The sequence below is a fragment of the Artemia franciscana genome, chromosome 13, assembly GCF_032884065.1.
Source record: "Artemia franciscana chromosome 13, ASM3288406v1, whole genome shotgun sequence".
NCBI lineage: Eukaryota > Metazoa > Arthropoda > Branchiopoda > Anostraca > Artemiidae > Artemia > Artemia franciscana.
In genome coordinates, this window is record NC_088875.1 from 13,800,497 (window position 1) to 13,820,341 (window position 19,845).

At 35.4% G+C, this 19,845-nt stretch overlaps 1 protein-coding gene across 1 annotated transcript in view; it reads right to left on the reverse strand.

The window, feature by feature from the left end:
• The window catches only part of LOC136034556 (protein SSUH2 homolog), a 36,173-nt gene that overhangs the window by 13,144 nt on the left and 3,184 nt on the right, over positions 1-19,845 (reverse strand). Inside the window, exons 2-5 of the mRNA XM_065715796.1 lie at positions 9,926-10,086; positions 6,979-7,164; positions 3,695-3,900; positions 1,202-1,450 (exon numbers count right to left, since the gene is read on the reverse strand). Of these exons, the coding sequence (XP_065571868.1) occupies positions 1,202-1,450; positions 3,695-3,900; positions 6,979-7,164; positions 9,926-10,086 (802 nt within the window). The remainder of the gene's footprint in view (positions 1-1,201; positions 1,451-3,694; positions 3,901-6,978; positions 7,165-9,925; positions 10,087-19,845) is intronic.

Consider the following 19,845-nt stretch of genomic DNA (forward strand, 5'->3'; position numbering starts at 1 on the left):
TATATATATATATATATATATATATATATATATAAGAAATGATGAAAAAATACCATTATATATTTTGAAGTTTATAGATATCAGTCTTATCTGCTTGGGAACTAAACTACCAACGATGCATGACTGTTGAAATGATTTCTTGCCCGGTAAAAATAAAATATTCCTGTTCTATATTATTTTTTATCTTTGGTGTAAGAATATGGCCTTAGTGCTTGTATTAATATTGGACAGGCTATACTCCTTTGGTATTTCTCTTGTTGATAAAATATTTACAAAGACATGGTCGTTATTATATAGAAAGTGAAAGAAAATGTAAGGAACTTACGAAAACTAACCTTTGGACGCTTCTGAACCTCATAAAGTATCGTAATTGGGCTAAGGCCAATATTTAAACCTACGAAAATAACACCAGCCTAAACGAGAGATATAACAGATACGAAAAAACAGATATTAAACAACAGATATATGCAGAAACTTATTAACATGGCTGGATGCCTGTGAATTTATTTAATGAGGGCGTCTCTAGGCTAAAAAATCTTGTATCTGGCCAGAACCAATACAGCTCCAGCAATGCAATACACAGCCGGGTCAAACACTGCCCCCTCTAGCACCTCTTTATGCCAAAAAATAGAACGTTTATGATGTGACTGGATACCTATTCTAGGTTCAATATTTATTTAAAATCTCACACCTGACTCGAGTCAGGATTGATCCAGTACCTCATTTTGATATGAGCAGAACATTCATAACATGATTGTGCACAAATAATACCTTAGATTTGTTTTTTAATATAGCTGTAGAGCTTTGATAATAAATCTCATACTTAGCCAGAGCCAACGCAGCTCCAGCAATGCTATTCATAGCCAGGTCCAAAACAGCTCCCTCCAGCACCTCTGTATGTAAAAAGTAGAACTTTCAAGATGTGGATGAGTACCTAACCTATGTTGAATATCTATTTAAACCTCCTACCTAGCCAGAGTTGGGTTTCCTTCAATACCCCTTCATGCTACGAGCAAAACATTCGCAACAAGGCTGGACGCTTGAGAGCAGAAGCAGCTTTATAAATGCAATACACGGCCTAGAGCCAAAAAAGCTCTAACACTGTTTCCCCAAAAGTATAACAATTATGACATTTCTGAATATCTCCTATGAGTGGCTCTTCTATTGCGAAGTTATGAAACTTTTAAAATAAATCTCATACCTGACCAGAGCCAATACAGCTCCAGCACCTCTTTCTACCAAGAGCAGAACATTCATGACATGGCTGGATATCTGCTGTGTGTGGTACTTCTATAACAAAGCTTGAATCCTTGAACATTTGGGAGGGCATCGCAGATATATCCCATGCATCTGGGGCATCACCATTTGATGGTGGATCAATGTTCTGCCCTTGATATGGTTCAAAGCACCATGCAGCTTCTCGTCGTTCAGTGAAAGTTTCAAGTACGAGCTAGAAATATAAAATACATTCAATCAGCCGAATATTTTTATTTTAATACAGATGTATCGTATCTCAATCCTTCGAAATAAAATTGAAGTCAGTTAACAGTAGAGAAACTTTACAAATTCTAATGGAATACGAGGTCATTTTCTTAGAAACCAAATCTACTTTATTCTTACATTTTGCTTCCAAGCAACAGGTCATCAGAGATTCTATGCTATTTTTTTTTAGAATATTAAAGAAAGCATCTTCCTTGCGACACGCAGGATTGAACCTGAAAAGTCCTAATCAAGAGGCACAGCCTTTTCCACTACCCTGTCACAAGGTATTCCCTACCAAATTTGAAAAAAATCTAAGTTATGCATATAACGTGTTTCGATTTTAACAGCCACACATCTGACCGAGGGATACTAACGATCATGAATCTCAATGGAGACATTTGAGAGAAAAATATTAGTGGCATACTCATAGTTAGAAAATAAGATAGGAAGACGTAGATCGTCTGAATTATGTAACTAATTTTTGAACAGCTGGCTAATATCCTACTGAAAAAAAATTGGTAATCTATGCAAAGTAGCAATGGTGACCACAATAGAATTCCCATTTTGCCAAAAACAAGAAGTTACGTGGAATGAGTAGTTTTCTAAATACGGTCATTTAAATAATGCAAGTATTTCGGCAAGACGACCAATAGCCGTTTTCATTGAAATACAGAGCAAAAATAAGTAAGTAAGTAAGTATGACGGCAATAGACAATTAAGGTCCAAACCAGCGGTTCTGATCAACGTTTATCGGGCTGTCAGCCAGGAAGTGTAATGGGGGGCATCCTGTGATTTCGCACACCCTTCCTGCTTACCTTCCCCAGACTCCTATGGGTACCAAATTAAATCTGGGTCAACTCTGGCTGAGCTCAAAGTGTCTCGCCACTGACCCTCGTCCCAAACCAAATAACAGACCATACCAGGGATCGAAACCGTGTTCCTTGGGCAAAAAATTCTCAAACCAATGCACCAACAACTTAGCCAGGACGACTTAATACGAAGTAAAAACTAAAACAAATTCTCGCAAAAAAAAAAAAAAAAATAGAGACGGGTTTTAGCTTCAACAATCTATACTTTTAGTTTTTAGTTACTCTTCAAGCTTCAAACTCTTCAAACCAGCATGAAGGGTATGACACACGTAACTTTTTTGGAACCGACTTGCCAAATCGGCACCGAATTACAAAAGACGGGAGCTATTCGAGCTTGACAGTTTTTCCAGATTTCAGTGTCGATTCGCGAAAATGGTGCCGAACTTCATCGCGATCATCAACAAAAAAGAAAAAAAGATATCAAACGTTAAAGAAAGTCAGCTCGAGACGTTCTTCCAACTCTGTATATTCCCTGTAGATAGACAGGACGGACTTACCATCCAAGATGGCCTGACCTATGCTCTTTGATTTGGTGGATGTTCTTCCTAAGCTGTTTCAATCGTTGTCTTCTCTTCAGCAGAAAAACTCAAAGAACTAAGTTGAGATCAATCATGCAACTATTGACAAACTGCAGTTGACATTTGGCGTCCATGATGTTTAGTTTTAAAAAATTTGTTTTTGTACCACTATTTTTTGCCAACTGAGCTGCTGAAATCAGTGCTGAAAAATTCAGGTGTGCCCGTCAAAGATATTTTGAGTCACCGTAAAACATGAGAAATTTCTTTTACACTATGTCAAATGTTGACCTTTGTTGAGTTTGAGTTAGTCTACTGCAGACAAAGACCGGTCTTTGCATATTGTTTATTAACACGAACAGAAAATCACACCTCACATGACTGAATGACAGGCAAAACCTATGGTTATATTTTTTTGCCAAGTCAGTTTTTGGAATGTGTGTTGGTCCAAAAACTTTAGTCTATTTTCAACCCAGGGTTAGCTATTTAAGTTTAGAGTTAGTGAACCCTCAAATTTTCTCAATTTAAATGCTTGAACATCATTTTTTCAAGTCTCTTCTGAAAAATATCGTAAAGCACAAGACCACTTGCTGAACTCCAGCAGCTTCTCTTTGCTCACGAAGACTTTTTAACACTGTTCGAAGTTGAAATGTCAAGCCAATGGACCCCACAACAGGAATAGCGAAATTATTACAATGAAGGGGAGTAATAGAAAAGTGTCTTAGGGGGAGGGGGTAACTGCAATCATCTAAAATAGTTGAAAGCCATAAATATGTTCTACGAGATGTGAGGGATACATTTCTAGTCATTTTTTCTTGGCTATCTCACCTGAAATGCTGATCCATGAAAAATATCAAGTATCTTCATTTTCTTGGCAGTATTTAAGCCCCAGCAGAAATGTTGAGCCGCCTCTCCCAACAAGATCTCCCGAGCTTTATCTTCTGTTATGATTGCTTCATCTTCTTCATTTGCATAAAAAATGCGGCTTTCTTCAACGTTCTCAGTGTCGTTCATCACGGGCGGAATTATAGGGACTATAAAAGATATAACAAAAATATTTACATAAATATTAGATAAAGGTATGTTAAATTTATAATCAGAAAATTCGGTGGTCATCACCAGCTTTTTTTTAGGAGAAACAGCTTAAGAAATACTTAAAGTTATACGATGTCACTAGGATTTTAAGTATAGCATAATAATTCAAGACTTTTAATTTAAGTGTCAATATATGACAAAATCATCTACAACACAAAAATATAATCAAATTGGACAGTTAAATATTTTGTAAAAATAAAATCAAGTCTAGTAAAAATAAACTAACGAAGATACTATAAAATAAATTTACTGACGATACAAAACAAAGTAGGAACTCGACGAAAAACGAGGACATGTACCTACACAAGAAAATTTTCGAGGAGAAGGATGAATATCTCGGTTGGGAAAGGGAATTGTCAAACACTATAAAAGCTGACAGGAAGTTGCTGAGAACACGGGAAAAGAACGAAATTAAAAAACAAGACACAGACTCCTTGGCACCTAGTAAAGTTAATGGGCCTGCTTAATGAACAAACTTTTTAGATAGTATTCTGTGCAGTGTTTTCATTTCAGGTTTAAGTCTCGTTTAATTTTAGCAGTTTTAAGGACAGTGTTAGACTCACGGCTTCGAAGAATTTTGGTTTCAATTAATTTTTTGTTTCAAAGCATTATCAGTCAGAAAATCTTAAGCGTCTTGATATTAAGCATCTTGGAACACTAAAAATCTACAAAATGTATTCTATGAAAGTGGAAGATACCGTACCTGTAACCGATTGACAGCTGTTTCCCTAATTCTGCATTATTGGATTATAATGCAGAATTATAATCCAATAATGGATTATAATTCATTATTGGAAAGTTCCAATAATGGAAAGTTCCCCCTACATATCCCCCTCTTTTCAACCCCTCCCCCTAACCGAAAAATCCCCCTGGAAACGTCTGTACACATCCCAATAACCATTACTACATGTAAGCACTGGTCAATCTACAAAATCTACAAAATGTATTCTATGAAAGTGGAAGATACCGTACCTGTAACCGATTGACAACTGTTTCCCTAATTCTGCATTATTGGCGTTGCTATTCTTAATTGAGAGTATCAGAGAACCCTATTGTAGAAGTTTCAAGCTCCCATCTACAAAAATGTGGAATTTTGTATTTTTTCCCCAGGGATACAACACAAATAAACACGGATGCATGTTTATTTGTTTTTTTTTCCCAGGGGTAATCGTATCGACCCAGTGGTCCTAGAATGTTGCAAGAGGGCTCATTCTAACGGAAATGAAAAGTTCTAGTGCTCTTTTAAAGTGACCAAAAAAATTGGAGGGCACCTAGGCCCCCTCCCATGCTAATTATTTTCCCAAAGTCAACGGTTCAAAATTCTGAGATAGCCATTTTATTCAGCGTAGTCGAAAAACCTTATAACTATGTCTTTTGGGACCACTTAATCCCACAGAGTCCCCGTGGGAGGGGTTACAAGTTACAAACTTTGACCAGTGCTTACATGTAGTAATGGTTATTGGGATGTGCACAGACGTTTTCAGGGGGATTTTTCGGTTAGGGGGAGGGGTTAAGAAGAGGGGGATATGTAGGGGTAACGTTCCATCGAAGAATTTGTCATGGGGGAAGAAAATTTCCATAAAGGGAGCGCAGGATATTCTAGCATTATTAACAAAAAACAGTCAAAAAACAAGTACGAAAGTTTTTTCAACTGAAAGTAAGGAGGAGCATTAAAACCTAAAACGAACAGAAATTGTTACGCATATGAGGGGCTCACCTCCTTCTAATACTAAAGTATTTTTAGTAATTCCAACTATTTATTCTACGGCTTTTGTGATTCAGGGGTCATTATTAGTGAATTGGGACGAAATTTAAGCTTTAGTGTAAAGAGCAAGGTACCGACGAGGGGGGTGAACCCCCTCATAAATGTAATAAAAACGTGAGAATAAAAAAGTTCGTTACGTAAGCTAATTTATAAGTTACGTATGTCTTTTACTAATAAACATTCATAAAAAATTAAAATTTCTAGTTGCCTTTGTAAGTAACCAAAAAATAGGAGGGCAACTAGGCTTCCTCCCCCACTCCTTTTTTCTCAAAATCATTCGATCAAAACTATGAGAAAGCCATTTAGCCAAAAAATAAATAAATATGCAAATTTCGTTTTAATTATTCCTCTGCGGAGAGCCAAAATCAAAACATGCATTGATTCAAAAACGTTCAGAAATTAAATAAAAAAAAACAAGTTTTTTAACTGAAAGTAAGGAGCGACATTAAAACTTAAAACGAACAGAAATTACTTCGTATATGAAAGGGGCTGCTTACTCATGAACGACCCGCTCTTTACACTAAAGTTTGACTCTTTCTCTCAACTCTACTTTTTAAAACAGTTAAAAACTTTAGCGTAAAGAGCGGGGCGTTGATGAGGAAGCAGCCCTTTTCATATACGAAGTAATTTCTGTTCGTTTTAAGTTTTAATGTCGCTCCTCACTTTCAGTTAAAAAACCTTGTTTTTTTATTTAATACCTTAAAGGAGTGAAAGTTTAAAAAATAGAAAATAAAATAAAATTTTTTCAGAAAACGGAGAATAACACTGTTCCCCCTGTTTCTCAATTTTTAACAATTTCATTAAAGTTTTTTTTAATCAATTTATTCGTAAATAAAATTATGTTTAAATTTTTTGGATTTGATCGAAACATTTTAAATGCTTTATTTTAAAATCCCTGTTCAGGGTAATAAGGGTCACATTAATAACGGAGCACAGAATGCTTCGCGGAACATAGAATTTAAGTGATAGGTGTTTTGCCGCTTTACTTTTCGTTTCCTAAATGTGTTCCAAAGGACTTTTAATCATGCAACGTAAATGTAAAACTGGAATATTTTCAGGAGACAATGTTGAATTTTTCTTTTAGGCTAGTGTGTAAGAGACCTAGAAAAATAGGGCAAAGGAAAATAGAAAGGCTTACCAAGGAAGGTTACCTAGTTGACAGGGCATGTAAAACTATATTTGCATAAAACATCTCAAATGTACAACAAAAGAATGAGCGTCCTAAAACAAGCAAAAAAAAAAATAGTTTTACCAGGTTTTAATCCGATGCTGTGATATCCAGCTATTTTTGACATTCTTTCCAAGGTTGTAGTTGCATCGTTGGGATGTTGGGAGGAATCAGAGGTAGATGGCAGCCCTGCATAGCCTTCGGGTATAATAGGCTGTGTTGCTTCTACATAACTGGGAGGAGAGAGTTCAGCATTGACGTCTCTCAGCCCTAAAATAAATTTGTTTATCAACTTCCCCTATTGTTGTTACAAAATTTTAAAAATCATTTAAATAAGAGTCAGAATTGTATTTGGGATTTAATCTGAACGGATTGATTTTATGAATTCCATGACCAGGGCCGGATTTAAAGCTTTAACGCTTCTAGGCCCAAGTGTAATTGCCACTCCCTTCTTGTGAGATTTTCGTGGAAATCCCCAGAAATTCGGGGATAGTGGAAGCCCTTAGCAGAAAACAACTGACGAGCTAAAAGTAACGAAAGAGAGAGGTGATACCGAATCCTCAGCTGCCATTCTTGGGAACATTTGACAGTTTACAAGTGGCCACGGAATTTTGTGTTGTTTTAAAATCACTTTTCAGTGAATAGGCAGCACGGCGGCGGAGTGCACCTGGCACAATGACGATAAATCACAACAGTCCAGCTTTTGTTAAGGAAGAAATCTCTCAGTGATAATTTATTGCACCCCTGTCATTGTGAGCACCTAGGCAGAGACCTAGTGGATCTATTGGTAAATCCTGGCCTGTCTATGACCAACTTGAGCAGAGTTGAGCCTGTGGCTAACAATATCAGTGTTGTAATTTTGTGATTGTTTTATGTTGTGTGTACTTGAATAATTTTACCTATTTTATAAGCTAAAATTTAAAACAAGATCGTAAATATTTTAAGGCTTTTGATTTACAATTTATGACTTGAAATCCGGGTCAACATCCGGGTAACAGAACGACGATCTTTCACAGAATGTTCAACAGACTGCGGAATTTAAGCTATACATCTTTCAAAGCTTAATTTTAGTTTTCTAAATATATGCCAAAGGACATCTAATTATAAAAAAGTATAATATTAGGGATTCGGGGTCTTTTGTCTATATATATCCTTATATTTTCTATATGATTTGCCGATTTTTAGTGTCTTTTTCCAAAACTAAACCTGCATTGAGAACCCCTACACCCAAGCCGTTTCTGCGGATCTGTCCTACCTCTGGTACTTATAAGTCAGTATTACTTTATATTAGATACAAATTTTAGGATTATTCATATTCCTGCTTTCTTTATTTTAGTTTGATTGATCAATTAGGGTTGTCAGGGTCAACTATAGATAAGGAGTTGCAATCCGTTACGGGGTTAGCATGTTTAGATATTTTCCAATCCTTAAAAGAGGGCTTTGCAGCAATACAGAAATTGTAGTAGCCTGCTCAATGGAGCATATTTGCATACAAATTTTTCTATTAAAGTGTAAAAATAACAAAAAAACTTAGAGCTTCCCACACAATACTGGAAAACCAAAAAGAAAGGGGGGTCATCACAAGGTAGATATTCAAATCCTGATACCTAAAAAAACATTAATAAATAAAAAATAGCGCCAAAATAAATTTTGATGAGGTCTACGTGCTTTGTTCGACACAGCTACCAACAAAAGAAAGTTTACATTAAATTAAACCGGGCTAAAAATAGTATTATTTTTCCTTTTTCATTCTGACCTCTTTTCGATTGTGATCCCAGTGTTTTAGCCTTGTTTCTAGCTGAAGTTTCGACTTATTTTCAAATTTCTTTAGATCAGTGGTTCCCAACCAATTTTGGGCCATGCCCCACCTAGGCATTTCGGAAATCCTAATGCCCCAGCCTCTTCTGATAATTAAATGTTAATACTCAGATTCTATGCGTATTCACCCGAAGGAAGAGGAAGCTTAAAAGGACATGGGTACTCGTTTGGGTAATCCTCAAGGCATGTTTTATGCCAATGATAAATATTGTCTGTATAAAACACCCTTCATGCATATATAAATACTATCATGTATTTTTCGCTCTTTAAATGCATGTAAATGTTAAATCATTTAAATGATTTTTTTTTCTTTCAAAATTGAGGCTCTAAAGTATGGTTAGACGAAGGTTGCACATCCTGCCCATGACCCACCAACTACTGCCATGCTCCACTGGTAGAGCCTAATTTGGGAATCACGGTTTTAGATGGACAGCAAATCGACTTTATAAGAAGCTTTAAGGGTGAGATAAGCCATAAATCTTATATAGCCTGTACATATGAAATAAAAATGTTTTAGTTTCTTTTGAATATAGCTTAATAGAAACAAGCGAGAACTCAGGTGTGTACAATCATTGAAATACTCCAAGTCATCCGATTTTTGTCTAGCCCCCCGCAATATGAATGCTGCAATCTCTATTATCCATAAAAGTTTGTCTTCCGATAGATTAGAAGCTTTATTTTCACCTTTTTTTTTTCGCGCAAATACAAGTATTTACAAAAATCCATGTTTTTACAGGTTTAAAGATCATTCATGTTAAAACTTAACACCCACAAATCTATCCAGCCTAGGTAAATGAACAGATGCATATTAAACTTTTTTGACGAATAAAGGTAACATTTGTGCCTATAAAGGTAACTTTATAGGCACAAATTGCCTGTTGCCATTGTCTAAGCATTCCTTCTCTGCTTTAGTTGCAGATTGAGCTTCAATCTATTTTAGCTTGAAAACTGAATCTCGATATATATTTTTTGTTTCAACGTTCAAGGAAATGGGAACTTCCTGGGAGGGTGTAAAGAGGGAGGCCTTGAATAGATTAGGTTGGAGGAGAAGCGTGCGTAGCTGTGTTGGCCTCAGGCGACTTGGTGCTGCAGTGAGTTATTATTATTAGTAGTAGTAGTAGTAGTAATCGGAACAGTGGGAAAAATTTAGTAACAAAATAGAAATGACAATACAGTTTTCCTTGATAATAAGAATATAAAACAAAAAATGTACCAAGCAAAATTGGAGTCTCTTGATTTAGCTTATTAATCGGCTGCAGAGATATAGGTGGTGGTAGCTCCTCTGGTCTTGAGCTGACTGCCACATCAGTTTGTGTTGTGATTTCTAAGGTTGCTATTCGGCCTTCTCCTACCGGCTCATTGACACTATCGGTCCTAAAATGTTAATAGTATGACTGCTATTGCAAGTTACAGTACGACTACTATTTTAAAAGCAAGAATACAATTCTTTTAACAACTTTTAAGAACCAATATGTACGATATGAGATCTTCTTTGAAGTTTTCAATATGAATACCAGTTCGTTCTTTTCTAAGTAATAGCAATATCGTTTTTGGAAGGAAGATACTTGGTTGTCTTGGCCTATAGTTTATTCATGCAATTACACTTGGTTTTCTTGGCCTATAGTTTCTGATTTGATGGATTTAGCTCCGTCGCTAAATAGTGGTTGTAGCCGTGCCCTTGATTGGGGACTAATGCATTGAATGTAGTCACTGGCCTTGATAATAAACTGATACTCTTTTTCTGTAAGATAGTTCAGTATATTTTTATATAAATATGGGGAAAAGAAAGGAGCAAAAAAGAAAGAAAAATACATCAAGTGAAGCTGGCTAGTCAAACCGCTCCATGTTTGATATTTTGGATGAATCAACTGGTTTAGATTCAGTGTTTTCGAAAGCTAATGATGAGTTATCTTTAAAATATTTGGCTGATAGTTTAACTCAGATGCTAGAAATTAAAAAGATAATAAGAAGGTTTTGGAGTCAATTCATGGTATATTATTAAATAAAAAAAACAAGTTTTTTAAATGAAACTAAGGAGCGACATTAAAACTTAAAACGAACAGAAATTACTCCGTATATGAAAGGGGCTTTCCCTTCTCAACGCCCCGCTCTTTACGCTAAAGTTTGACTCTTTCTCTTAACTCTACATTTTAAAACAGTAAACAAATTTAGCGTAAAGAGCGGGGCGTCGAGAAGGAAAAGCCCCTTTCATATACGGAGTAATTTCTGTTCGTTTTAAGTTTTAATGTCGCTCCTTACTTTCATTTAAAAAACTTGTTTTTTTTTATTTAATTTCTGAACGTTTTTGAATCAATGCATGTTTTGATTTTGGCTCTCCGCAAGGGAATAATTAAAACGAAATTTGTATATTTATTTGTTTTGGCTAAATGGCTTTCTCATAATTTTGATCGAATGATTTTGAGAAAAAAAGAGCGGGGGAGGAAGCCTAGTTGCCCTCCGATTTTCGGTTAATTAAAAAGGCAACTAGAACTTTTAATTTTTTACGAATCTTTTTATAAGTAAAAGATATACGTAACTTATAACTTAGCTTACGTAAAGAACTTTTGTATTCTCATGTTTTTATTACATATATGAGGGGGTTCGCCCCCTTGTCAGTACCTCGCTCTTTACACTAAAGCTTAAATTTTGTCCCAATTCATTAAGAATGACCCCTGAATCACAAAAGCCGCAGAATAAATAGTTGAAATTACTAAAAATACTTTAGCGTAAAGAGCGAGGTATTAGGTGAGCCCCTCATATGGGTAATAATTTCTGTTCGTTTTAAGTTTTAATGCTACTGCTTACTTCCAGCTGAAGAAAAAACTTTTTCATATTTATTTTTTCATTGTTTTTTTTAAGTAATGCTAGTAAATCTTGCGCTCCCTTCATGGAAATTTTCTTCCACCATGACAAATTCCTCGATCGAATGTTCCCCCAGCATATCCCCTTCTTCTCAACCCCTGCCTCCAACCAAAAAATCCTCCTGAAAACGCCTGTACACTTCCCAATAACCATTACTATATGTAAGCACTGGTCAAAGTTTTGAACTTGTAACCCTTCCCACGGGGACTGTGGGGGAGTAAGTCGTCCCCAAAGACATAGTTATAAGGTTTTTCGACTACGCTGAATAAAATGGCTATCTCAGAATTTTGATCCGTTGACTTTGGGAAAACAATTAGCGTGGGAGGGGGCCTAGGTGCCCTCCAATTTTTTTGGTCACTTAAAAAGGGCACTAGAACTTTTCATTTCCGTTAGAATGAGCCCTCTCGCAACATTCTAGGACAGCTGGGTCGATACGATCACCCCTGGGGAAAAAAAACAAGCAAAAAAACAAATAAACACGCATCCGTGATCTGGCTTGTGGCAAAAAATATAAAATTCCACATTTTTGTAGATAGGAGCTTGAAACTACTACAGTAGGGTTTTCTGATACGCTGAATCTGATGGTATGATTTTCGATAAGATTCTATGACTTTTAGGGTGTGTTTCACCCTATTTTCTAAAATAACGCAAATTTTCTCAGGCTCGTAACTTTTGATGGGTATAACTAAACTTGATGAAACTTATATATTTAAAATCAGCATTAAAATACGATTCTTTTGATGTAGCTATTAGTACCAAAATTCCATTTTTTAGAGTTTTGGTTACTATTGAGCCGGGTCGCTCCTTACTACAGTTCGTTACCACGAACTGTTTGAGAAAATTTGGAATGCCGTATTTCAACAGTGGAATTTGGACATTTAAACATAAAAATATTTGTAAAAAAAACAAAATTTAAACATAAAAGTTAATAGTATTGATGCTAAAGTTTTTGCATGAAAATCGAAATTGATGAACTCTGTGTTGTCTCGGAAGAAACCGTGTGGAATGTTCCGCGTGAAAGCCAAAATGAAGCTAAAGTCATTTTTGAAAAAAAAAAAAACTGTGAAGATTGTCTGCAGATGTCTGAAATACCAGGGTTCTCTATTGTGATGGTAAAGAAGGAGAAAAATTCTTTAAGGTGAATATTCCGTCATCTGATGCTAAGGTAGATATATTAAAAAGAGGTAAAAAGCTGAAAGGCAAGTCAGTAGCAAATCACATTAACATTCATTTGAGTGATGATGCAACTATTTCTATTCGTGTTGCTAGGAAAAAGTTATTTGAAATGAAAGATAAATTGACCACATTGGGTATATTGTCTTGGGTTTCCAATTCTCTTCCGCCAGTTATTCGTATCGAAAGGTCAAATGGAATGAAAGCTGTGTATCAATGTGGTCAATTAATTCCCGAATTAAGCCAGCCAATGTGTTTAGGCGGTGTTCTGCCATGAAATTATAATTATGTAGTATGTCCATGCAAATGTTTTTCCCCCTTTGCTTAAAATTTTTCTTTTAAGTGTATGTTTGTATATGTTTTTTTTTTTTGCTATCAAGATTAATTTATGTTAAAAAGAATAGTACACAATTTCCCTTTGTCAATTTCCCGGTCACTTAGTGTGAAATATTGAGAATTATGCTAGTTTGCGATTCATTACTTCCTTGGTTGATATTGCTGAGGAAAAGTTTAGATTACATTTTTTTTCTTTTTGTCTATTTTCCTACTCTATTTTCTTGAAATTCACTTATTGTTTGTGTTAAGGATTGTTATTTCAGTCATATTATTGTTGTTTATATTTTTTTCCGTTTTTTGAAGGAAGTTACCAAAGGCTTTTTTAACTTGCATTCGTCCCGGGGTTCACTGAGTAGAATAATATTGGCTAGTTACAATGATATTCTTTTACTTTAACAGTACCATTTAAGTAATTTTGAATATGGTTGTAGATTTTGATATATTGCGTCCACTTGAGAATATTCCACTTAATTTGGCTCATTTAGAGTTAGTAGATGAAAGTAGAGGGATTGGTGTTTTTTTTTTGTAGAGGAAAGTAAAAAAAAAAAACGGTACGTAATATCAGTCCAGTTGAAATTTCTGAATCGACGCCTAAAGACTCTCTTACACTTTTCCATTTGAATATTCAGGGACTCCAAAGCAGTTTGACATATTTAAATGAACCAATGTATGTTTTCTGGAATTCAAATACTAGCTCTAACTGAAACTTGGTTACGTAATCATAATTCTAGTTTATTAGGAACAGGTAATTATTGATTGTGTCTTAAGAATAGAGAAACTCGTCAGCATGGTAGACTGGGTGCTTACATTAGAAAGGACTTACTTGTTAGAGAAAGAGATGATTTAAGGGTTAATAAAGAAATGGTGTTTGAGAGTTTGGCATTAGAGGTTAGCAAGGAAACTAAACAGTTTTATTTGGTTGTTGATTATAGACCTCCGTTGAGAAATATTAATGAATTTTTTATGTTACTAGAAGAGCAGTTGGACATGATTAGGAGCAGAAATTTACCTATGTTTTTGTGTGGTGATTTTTTAATCTTGATCTAATGAATTTGTTTTATTAGCCCAGAAGTTAGCCAGTTTTTAAGTTTTATACTGAACTATGGGTTGAAGCCTACAATTACAGTCCCAACAAGGGCCGGTATGAATTCAGCATCGTTGATTGATAATATTTTTGCTGTCAGTTACCATAAGGCAAATGGCTGACCACTTCGGGATATTAACAAGCTTTCAAATTTTTTAGTAGCAGTACTAGGCCTAACACAAATTTACAAAATAAATATAAGAAAGTGATCTTTGATGATAATATACTAATTATTTATAAAGGAATGTTAGAGACATGTAGTTTTGAAATTCTAAATATTGACGAACTAAATATCAAAGCTAGGTTTCAAAATTGGTATTCAATTTTAAATAGTTTATTGGTTGATTGTAGTACTTGTAAAAGTGTGACTCGTCGCATAGAAAGTCCAAAGAAACCATGGATTACTCAAGCTCTTTTAAAAGCTATTATTAGAAGAACGTATTTACCAGTACATTACGTAATTACAAGTATAGTAACGTATTTACAAGAACGTAACCAGTTCAATACTTCGTAAAGCCAAAGTTTATTCCTATCGTAATCAATTTTAACCTTCTGAAGGTAACCCTAGAGAAACATAGCAAATTATAAAATCCGCCGTAATTCCTATTTATGATGGTATATTTCCGGAGGGTATACATAATGATAATACAATTGCTGATAGAACGTGCAGTCATTTTACTAATGTGAGGAAAGATTTTGTTCAAAGTATAGTCATTTCTGAACATGAAGGTAGTTTCAAAAAATATTTATTGAATGCAAGTGATGTTTCAGCATATTTGAAGCCAATCAATGCTTCTGAGCTTTCTGAAACATTGAAAAGAAAATGAAAAATGGAGCTTTAGGCTCTGATTTTGCAACAGTTAAACGTTAAGTCTATTAAATTTTTTGTTACACGGTCAGCAACCAGAATACATGGAATATACCAACTAGCTGAGTTTTTTTGTAGTCAAATGTGCTTTTATTAAACTTTTAGATACTCAGTAAGCAACAAAATACTCAGAATTCACCAACTAGCTGAGTTTGTTGTACTCAAAAATACTTCTATTAATTTTTTTACACGCTGGCGGTAACTAATAAAGCACTTGGAATTTACAAGCTAGCTGAGATTGTTGTACTCAAAAGCGCTTTTATTCATTTTAGGTGCATAGCCAGTAACTAAAACACATCTTTGGTGAACATGGTTTTTGAATTTTTTTTTTATACGGCCGTACAATTGGCACCTTGTGCTTTGTCTTCGGCCATAGTTGGTTTATTGAATGTTTTCCATCATTGTTAATCATACACTGGAATCGTGTAAGAAACCTTTTTCAATGACTAGGTATAATATAGTTGCACATATCATGACAAAAAGTTGTATAATGTATCATCCTATAAATCTTGACCAGAAAAAATGCAGTGCTCTTAAACGATAGGGTGTTAGACTAAGAACATTTAATGAAATGTGGTTAAAAAATTTCATCGATGCCAAAGAACTCGCAAAAGCTGGATTCTTTTTCGTTGGCGACAGTGAGTAGGTTTAGTAGGCTTTTTGCGCAGGTGTGGTTGGAAACTGTGAAGAGGGTGATTTCCCTATACATAAACATAGGAGAAACTTTGAAACATGTAATTTTCTTCAATGAGTTGACATGGGAAACATTCCAGTGAAACCTCCTGCTTTAACTGAAGGCTGTTACATTTGTGATCGATACATGTGATCAAGAACTAAAATAATTTTCATCTGTAACCACCAAAGTATGCCTCTCGACCTTTACTGTCGCAAGAAGAAGATAGTTCTCTCAAACGAGAGGAAGTTAAATGGAAGATGGTCAAAGGATTCCATTGCTACCGCAGGACATGCAAACTGGATTATTTTTTCATGGTCAAAGTGACCTTTTTCAGTGTGCTTTTTGTGCAGGTGGGGCTGGAAACTGGGAAGAGGGGGATGTGCCTATACATGAACATATGAAACACTTCGAAACATGTCTCTTTGTTCAAGCATTTGATGTGGAAAGCATTCCATAGAAACCTTTTTCTTTAACTGGGTTTTATGACACTTTTGGCGATGCGTGTGATTGCGCTCCTGAATGTCAAAAAATTCTATTCCCCCAAAAATAATCTTAAAAAAAAATCTAACTGTCGAAAAAATTTAAGTAAAAAACCAAGTCCCAAAAAAGTTGGCTAAACTTGAAGTTAAAAAAACAAGTAAAAAAAAAGAAAAAAATGTCACTACAAACGTTATATTTCTAATAGGAAAAACACAACTAACATATATCTATCATCTTCATTTGCATTTCGAAAGTATCACAAAATGAATTTCTTTTGTTGTAGGTATGTTTAATGGCAATTTAAGACATGTAAAAAAAAAGAAAAAATTCTAAGTATCCCAAACAAAATAGGGCGGGGGGGAGAACTCAAATCAACCTGAGAACTCAAACTCATGTTCAAGCCCGGTAATGCAAAACCGGTGTGCTCAGGACCATTATATTACAAAAAGAAAACCTGGACGGTTGTAGTCATTACAATTTTTGGAGATTAAAACAAGTTTTATTAACCACGAAAAGAATATATCTGTCCAATAAGCATCTCAAATCACTGTGGTATGCAAATTCATGTAATGATGCGGAAAAAAGTGCCAGAAACAAATCGCTGATATCATTTACCATGTATCCAACTCCAATTGAAAGACAGGTTGCGAAATTAACTTGTTACGTTACTGTGGCGCTAACCATCAGTTGGCTAGCATCCCAAAAACAATACATTGATTGCTCATGAACTATTTCTAGGGATCTATTATCATCAATGACTTGTTGGCTCAGTCGAGTAGTTATCATAGGAAATTATGGGTTTCACGTTTGATTCACACATCAGACTTAAATTTTATAAAATCAATATCGCCATCTATAACAATATTGCCATCTATGACTTTGGTTATGTAGATTGCTGCATTGGGGGCATCCCCTGTTTGCAGAAAAGCTCTTATCTAAAAAACAATGATTACGCAATAGCAAATGCTCGACAGACCATACATGAGGGATTGGTAACTCTAAAAGTACGCCGAGAGAGGGCAGCCACTGTATTCGTTGAAGGGGTTCTACTATGGTAGCTCCTCCAATCTTGAGCTGACTACCTAATCATTTTGTGAAGTAACTTTTGAAGTTGCAATCTGGCCTTCCCTTGGTACCATATTTACGATATCAATGGCTAGTGGTAACCTCAAAATTTAAAACTGATGATTTTGCAACTTTAAAGAACAAACAACAATCAAAGGTAATTCAATTTTTTGGAGGCAGGGTGTGTGTGTGTGTCTGTGTGAATACACGCCTGTTCCTATTTTTTTAATTGGAGTGTTCTTATTGGAAAAGAAATCGAGGTGGTTTATAAATCAAACTTTAAGATAGCTCTCTAATGATTTAGCTATTTTTTTTACACTAAGTTTCATCTCTAAAATACTAAAGCCTTTATCACTTTTAGAATAACGAGTGTTGGTAGCACTTCTGATCTTGGGGTTGACTAACAAATTATCCTCAAATTATTTTCTAACTTTGCAAGATGGTCTTCTCCTGGTTATTCATGCATTATCTGTCCTAGAATAGCAGATATAAGGCTACCATTCCAATGGTAAGTGATATCTTAGGGATTTTAAAGCACAAATAGAAACCAATAATTTTCTTTGTAGCTTTTAATAAAATATAGGTTGGTATCCTAATTAGAAAAGTAATGTTCTTATTGGAATAAAGACTGGGGTGATTATACAAAAATCTAATTACATGGTAATTGCCAGGATTTCTTTCTCTTTTATATATCAAATTACTGAAAATTGAATGACAGCTACAACAAACTTTACTTTTTTTTACAATATGCTGTTACGACTATTTTTTTAAAGCTACTGCTACTGAATTCTCACCTTTCTTTATTTCAGGATATGATAGTAAATATTTTCAAACAAATAGTGAATTTCGATGATATAAGCTTAGCAAGTGGCGAAAAAATTACAAAAGAGCCTAAGTATCACACAATGATTACCGAGTTCATTCAAGTTTCAAGCTACCATGTCTTGTATACATTTATCATTGAATACGATATTCATCCCAGATATTGCTAACATTGAAACTTTGGAGGGTTAAAGTTGAGTCGTGGGGATACTAACGGAAACTTAGGTGTAGATTCCAATCCTACAAAGACCTCATACATAATAGGCTGGGTAAGATATATACAGACTGATGGAAATACATAGCAGTAGGTACTTTCAATATCGTGATTCTAATTAGTGTTGTCTTTCAATGTTGTGATTCATAAGTTGCTTTGAAACTACTACTACTACTACTACTAACAACTCACCGCAGACCAAGCCACCAGAAGCTGACACAGCTACGCATACTCCTCCTCCATCCCGGTCTATTCAAATCCTCCCTCTTTACACCCTCCTAGGAAGTTCCTATTTCCCTTTAAATCTTTCTTTATGACATCCTCCCACCCTAGACGAGGACGACCTGCTTTCCGTTTAGCCCTAGACAATTGGCCCAAAAGGACAATCTTCGGCAATCTGTCATCCTTCATCCGCAGAACGTGCCCTAGCCATCTCAACCTTTCTTTCATTATTGCCCTAAAAGGTGGGATTGAAACACATTTTTAATACAGCCTACTGTTTGAAATACGGTTAGTTAACCAGGTACCCAGAACAATACTACTACTACTACTAATAATAATAATAACTCACTGCAGCACCAAGCCGCCTGAGGCCAACACAGCTACGCACGCTCATCCTCCAATCTAATCTATTTAAAGCGTCCCTCTTTACACCCTCCCAGGAAGTTCCCATTTCCCTTAAATCTTTATTTATGACATCCTCCCAACCCAGCAACAATCCAGAAAAATCTGTAGGCAATTTCTCAGAAAAACATCTAGTAAATCTTCATCCGCTTTTTGGACCGCCCATGCTTCAGAGCTATATTTGACTATTGTAATCACTGTACCTTCCAATATTCTAATCTTGGTTTGCAGACTTATCTTGCTATTCTTCCAAACTTTTTTTTAACTGTGAAAAACACCCTGGGCCTTGGCTATTCTACATTTGAAATCTTCATTGCTCCCACTGTCTTTAGTAATAATGCTACCAAGGTAAGTGAAGCTACCCACCTGATCAATCTTTTCGTTACCCGGCGTCACCTTTTTTATCTTAACTTATTTCTAGCCGTAGCGACTTAGTCTTCTTAACAATTTTAGCTTTGAATTAGCTTTGAAACTAGGATCCACAAATCTATTATATAAGCTCAAGGGTGGGCAACGTGATCCAACAGTCTCATTTAAGTGGCGCCCGAGTCTCACTGTCTTTACCCAATAGTCTGAATAAAATAGCATCAAAGCCATCAATTTCAAAACCAGGACCCAAAAGTCTCATATTAAAACGGTGAGCCCCCTTGGAGTTTTGATTTGTTTGGGTTATTTTTCTTTCTTCTCTCTGCTGGTTCTTCTGATCCTTTTTCAAACAATACCAGGAAACTGTTTCATGGAAAATTGTTTTCCTCCTTTAAAGATTCCTCCAAATAAAGTTCATCCCAAGTAAAATACAGCCCCCCAGACAATTCCATCCTCACTGAAAATTCCCCAGAAAATTTTTTGGCGAATGGTTCCGCCTGAAAAATTAATTTCTGAACGTTTTTCAAGTAATCCCGGAAATTCCCCCCTCCGTAGAAAATTTT